General features: G+C 64.2%; 1 protein-coding gene across 1 annotated transcript in view; it reads left to right on the top strand.

The window, feature by feature from the left end:
- LOC144487884 (uncharacterized) overlaps positions 1 to 4,171 on the top strand; it is a gene marked incomplete at its 3' end in the record, with an annotated part of 21,752 nt that extends 17,581 nt beyond the window's left edge. The window contains exon 5 of the mRNA XM_078205932.1: positions 3,915 to 4,171. Coding sequence (XP_078062058.1) covers positions 3,915 to 4,171 — 257 coding nt within the window. The remainder of the gene's footprint in view (positions 1 to 3,914) is intronic.
- Between the last annotated feature and the right edge of the window lie 829 nt (positions 4,172 to 5,000).

The following is a 5,000-nucleotide window of genomic DNA, read 5'->3' as shown; positions in this document are numbered from 1 at the left end:
CCGGTACTCAGTCCCTCTCTCTCCCCCGGTACTCAGTCTCTCTCTCTCCCCCGGTACTCAGTCTCTCTCTCTCCCCCGGTACTCAGTCTCTCTCTCTCCCCGGTACTCAGTCTCTCTCCCCCCCCCCCGGTACTCAGTCTCTCTCTCCCCCGGTACTCAGTCTCTCTCTCTCCCCCGGTACTCAGTCTCTCTCCCCCCCCCCCGGTACTCAGTCTCTCTCTCCCCCGGTACTCAGTCTCTCTCTCTCCCCCGGTACTCAGTCTCTCTCTCTCCCCCCTCTCTCCCCCCGGTACTCAGTCTCTCTCCCCCCCCCCCGGTACTCAGTCTCTCTCTCTCCCCCGGTACTCAGTCTCTCTCTCTCCCCCGGTACTCAGTCCCTCTCTCTCCCCCGGTACTCAGTCCCTCTCTCTCCCCCGGTACTCAGTCCCTCTCTCTCCCCCGGTACTCAGTCTCTCTCTCTCCCCCGGTACTCAGTCCCTCTCTCTCCCCCGGTACTCAGTCTCTCCCCCGGTACTCAGTCCCTCTCTCTCCCCCGGTACTCAGTCCCTCTCTCTCCCCCGGTACTCAGTCCCTCTCTCTCCCCCTCTCTCTCCCCGGTACTCTCTCTCTCCCCCGGTACTCAGTCTCTCTCTCTCCCCCGGTACTCAGTCTCCTCCCCCCCCCCCCCCGGTACTCAGTCTCTCTCTCTCCCCCGGTACTCAGTCCCTCTCTCTCCCCCGGTACTCAGTCTCTCCCCCGGTACTCAGTCTCTCTCTCTCCCCCGGTACTCAGTCCCTCTCTCTCCCCTGGTACTCAGTCTCTCTCTCTCCCCCGGTACTCAGTCCCTCTCTCTCCCCCGGTACTCAGTCCCTCTCTCTCCCCCGGTACTCAGTCCCTCTCTCTCCCCCGGTACTCTCTCTCTCCCCCGGTACTCAGTCCCTCTCTCTCCCCCGGTACTCTCTCTCTCCCCGGTACTCAGTCCCTCTCTCTCCCCCGGTACTCAGTCCCTCTCTCTCCCCCCGGTACTCAGTCTCTCTCTCTCCCCCGGTACTCAGTCCCTCTCTCTCCCCCCTCTCTCTCCCCGGTACTCAGTCCCTCTCTCTCCCCCCTCTCTCTCCCCGGTACTCAGTCCCTCTCTCTCCCCCGGTACTCTCTCTCTCCCCCGGTACTCAGTCTCTCTCTCTCCCCCGGTACTCAGTCCCTCTCTCTCCCCCGGTACTCTCTCTCTCCCCCGGTACTCAGTCCCTCTCTCTCCCCCGGTACTCTCTCTCTCCCCCGGTACTCAGTCCCTCTCTCTCCCCCGGTACTCAGTCCCTCTCTCTCCCCCGGTACTCAGTCTCTCTCTCTCCCCCGGTACTCAGTCCCTCTCTCTCCCCCTCTCTCTCCCCGGTACTCAGTCCCTCTCTCTCCCCCCTCTCTCTCCCCGGTACTCAGTCCCTCTCTCTCCCCCGGTACTCTCTCTCTCCCCCGGTACTCAGTCTCTCTCTATCCCCCGGTACTCAGTCCCTCTCTCTCCCCCGGTACTCTCTCTCTCCCCCGGTACTCAGTCCCTCTCTCTCCCCCGGTACTCAGTCTCTCTCTCTCCCCCGGTACTCAGTCCCTCTCTCTCCCCCGGTACTCTCTCTCTCCCCCGGTACTCAGTCCCTCTCTCTCCCCCGGTACTCTCTCTCTCCCCGGTACTCAGTCCCTCTCTCTCCCCCGGTACTCAGTCCCTCTCTCTCCCCCCGGTACTCAGTCTCTCTCTCTCCCCCGGTACTCAGTCTCCCCCCTCTCCCCCGGTACTCAGTCTCTCTCTCCCCCGGGACTCAGTCCCTCCCTCTCCCCCGGTACTCAGTCTCTCTCTCTCCCCCGGTACTCAGTCTCTCCCCCGGTACTCAGTCCCTCTCTCTCCCCCGGTACTCAGTCTCTCCCCCGGTACTCAGTCCCTCTCTCTCCCCCGGTACTCAGTCTCCCCCCTCTCCCCCGGTACTCAGTCTCTCTCTCTCCCCCGGTACTCAGTCCCTCTCTCTCCCCCGGTACTCAGTCTCCCCCCTCTCCCCTGGTACTCAGTCTCTCTCTCTCCCCCGGTACTCAGTCCCTCTCTCTCCCCCGGTACTCAGTCTCTCTCTCTCCCCCGGTACTCAGTCTCTCTCTCTCCCCCGGTACTCAGTCTCTCTCTCTCCCCCGGTACTCAGTCTCTCTCCCCCCCCCCCGGTACTCAGTCTCTCTCTCCCCCGGTACTCAGTCTCTCTCTCTCCCCCGGTACTCAGTCTCTCTCCCCCCCCCCCCGGTACTCAGTCTCTCTCTCCCCCGGTACTCAGTCTCTCTCTCTCCCCCGGTACTCAGTCTCTCTCTCTCCCCCCTCTCTCCCCCCCGGTACTCAGTCTCTCTCCCCCCCCCCCGGTACTCAGTCTCTCTCTCTCCCCCGGTACTCAGTCTCTCTCTCTCCCCCGGTACTCAGTCCCTCTCTCTCCCCCGGTACTCAGTCCCTCTCTCTCCCCCGGTACTCAGTCCCTCTCTCTCCCCCGGTACTCAGTCTCTCTCTCTCCCCCGGTACTCAGTCCCTCTCTCTCCCCCGGTACTCAGTCTCTCCCCCGGTACTCAGTCCCTCTCTCTCCCCCGGTACTCAGTCCCTCTCTCTCCCCCCGGTACTCAGTCCCTCTCTCTCCCCCCTCTCTCTCCCCGGTACTCTCTCTCTCCCCCGGTACTCAGTCTCTCTCTCTCCCCCGGTACTCAGTCTCCTCCCCCCCCCCCCCCGGTACTCAGTCTCTCTCTCTCCCCCGGTACTCAGTCCCTCTCTCTCCCCCGGTACTCAGTCTCTCCCCCGGTACTCAGTCTCTCTCTCTCCCCCGGTACTCAGTCTCTCTCTCTCCCCCGGTACTCAGTCCCTCTCTCTCCCCCGGTACTCAGTCCCTCTCTCTCCCCCGGTACTCAGTCCCTCTCTCTCCCCCGGTACTCTCTCTCTCCCCCGGTACTCTCTCTCTCCCCCGGTACTCAGTCCCTCTCTCTCCCCCGGTACTCTCTCTCTCCCCCGGTACTCAGTCCCTCTCTCTCCCCCGGTACTCTCTCTCTCCCCCGGTACTCAGTCCCTCTCTCTCCCCCGGTACTCAGTCCCTCTCTCTCCCCCCGGTACTCAGTCTCTCTCTCTCCCCCGGTACTCAGTCCCTCTCTCTCCCCCCTCTCTCTCCCCGGTACTCAGTCCCTCTCTCTCCCCCCTCTCTCTCCCCGGTACTCAGTCCCTCTCTCTCCCCCGGTACTCTCTCTCTCCCCCGGTACTCAGTCTCTCTCTCTCCCCCGGTACTCAGTCCCTCTCTCTCCCCCGGTACTCTCTCTCTCCCCCGGTACTCAGTCCCTCTCTCTCCCCCGGTACTCTCTCTCTCCCCGGTACTCAGTCCCTCTCTCTCCCCCGGTACTCAGTCCCTCTCTCTCCCCCCGGTACTCAGTCTCTCTCTCTCCCCGGTACTCAGTCCCTCTCTCTCCCCCCTCTCTCTCCCCGGTACTCAGTCCCTCTCCCTCCCCCCTCTCTCTCCCCGGTACTCAGTCCCTCTCTCTCCCCCGGTACTCTCTCTCTCCCCCGGTACTCAGTCTCTCTCTCTCCCCCGGTACTCAGTCCCTCTCTCTCCCCCGGTACTCTCTCTCTCCCCCGGTACTCAGTCCCTCTCTCTCCCCCGGTACTCTCTCTCTCCCCGGTACTCAGTCTCTCTCTCTCCCCCGGTACTCAGTCTCTCCCCGGTACTCAGTCTCTCTCTCTCCCCCGGTACTCAGTCTCTCTCTCTCCCCCGGTACTCAGTCCCTCTCTCTCCCCCGGTACTCAGTCCCTCTCTCTCCCCCGGTACTCAGTCTCTCTCTCTCCCCCGGTACTCAGTCCCTCTCTCTCCCCCGGTACTCAGTCCCTCTCTCTCCCCCGGTACTCTCTCTCTCCCCCGGTACTCAGTCCCTCTCTCTCCCCCCTCTAGCCCGCCTGCTCTACCAGGAGTACAACCACGTTGCATTGGACCAGCAGCTCCTTCGGCAGAAGCAGGAGCCTCCCCCGGGGGGAGAGGTGTTGGTGGAGCCGGTTCAGAGGCGGGTGAAAGTGGGGGACGCCCCGCGGACCCCCAGCACGCTGCGCGCCTCCCTGTCCGTCCCCTTTGTCCTCTGGCGGGACATCCCGGAGGTCCGCAGGCGCAGGGAGTTCGACTGCCTGAGCCAGGAGCACCAGAAACTCCAGGAGGTGAGGGGACAACCGGCCTGCGGGCTGACCTCTGAACTCTGACCCCAGCGGGGAGAGGGTCAGGGGAGGAACGGGCGGGAGGGGGGTGGGGGGGGGGGGGAGTGACGCTGGGTCTAGACAGGGAGAGGGGGGAGTGACGCTGGGTCTAGACAGGGAGAGGGGGGAGTGACGCTGGGTCTAGACAGGGACAGGGGGGAGTGACGCTGGGTCTAGACAGGGAGAGGGGGGAGTGACGCTGGGTCTAGACAGGGAGAGGGGGGAGTGACGCTGGGTCTAGACAGGGAGAGGGGGGAGTGACGCTGGGTCTAGACAGGGGGAGGGGGGAGTGACGCTGGGTCTAGACGGGGAGAGGGGGGAGTGACGCTGGGTCTAGACAGGGGGAGGGGGGAGTGACGCTGGGTCTAGACAGGGAGAAGGGGGAGTGACGCTGGGTCTAGACAGGGAGAGGGGGGAGTGACGCTGGGTCTAGACAGGGAGAGGGGGGAGTGACGCTGGGTCTAGACAGGGAGAGGGGGGAGTGACGCTGGGTCTAGACAGGGAGAGGGGGGAGTGACGCTGGGTCTAGACGGGGAGGGGGGGAGTGACGCTGGGTCTAGACAGGGAGAGGGGGGAGTGACGCTGGGTCTAGACGGGGAGAGGGGGGGAGTGACGCTGTGTCTAGACAGGGAGAGGGGGGAGTGACGCTGTGTCTAGACAGGGAGAGGGGGGAGTGACGCTGGGTCTAGACAGGGAGAGGAGGGAGTGACGCTGGGTGTAGATGGGGAGAGGGGGGAGTGACGCTGGGTCTAGACGGGGAGAGGGGGGTGACGCTGTGTCTAGACAGGGAGAG

This window comes from Mustelus asterias, unplaced genomic scaffold, assembly GCF_964213995.1.
Source record: "Mustelus asterias unplaced genomic scaffold, sMusAst1.hap1.1 HAP1_SCAFFOLD_1095, whole genome shotgun sequence".
NCBI lineage: Eukaryota > Metazoa > Chordata > Chondrichthyes > Carcharhiniformes > Triakidae > Mustelus > Mustelus asterias.
This window is presented reverse-complemented; position numbering and strand designations above follow the sequence as displayed.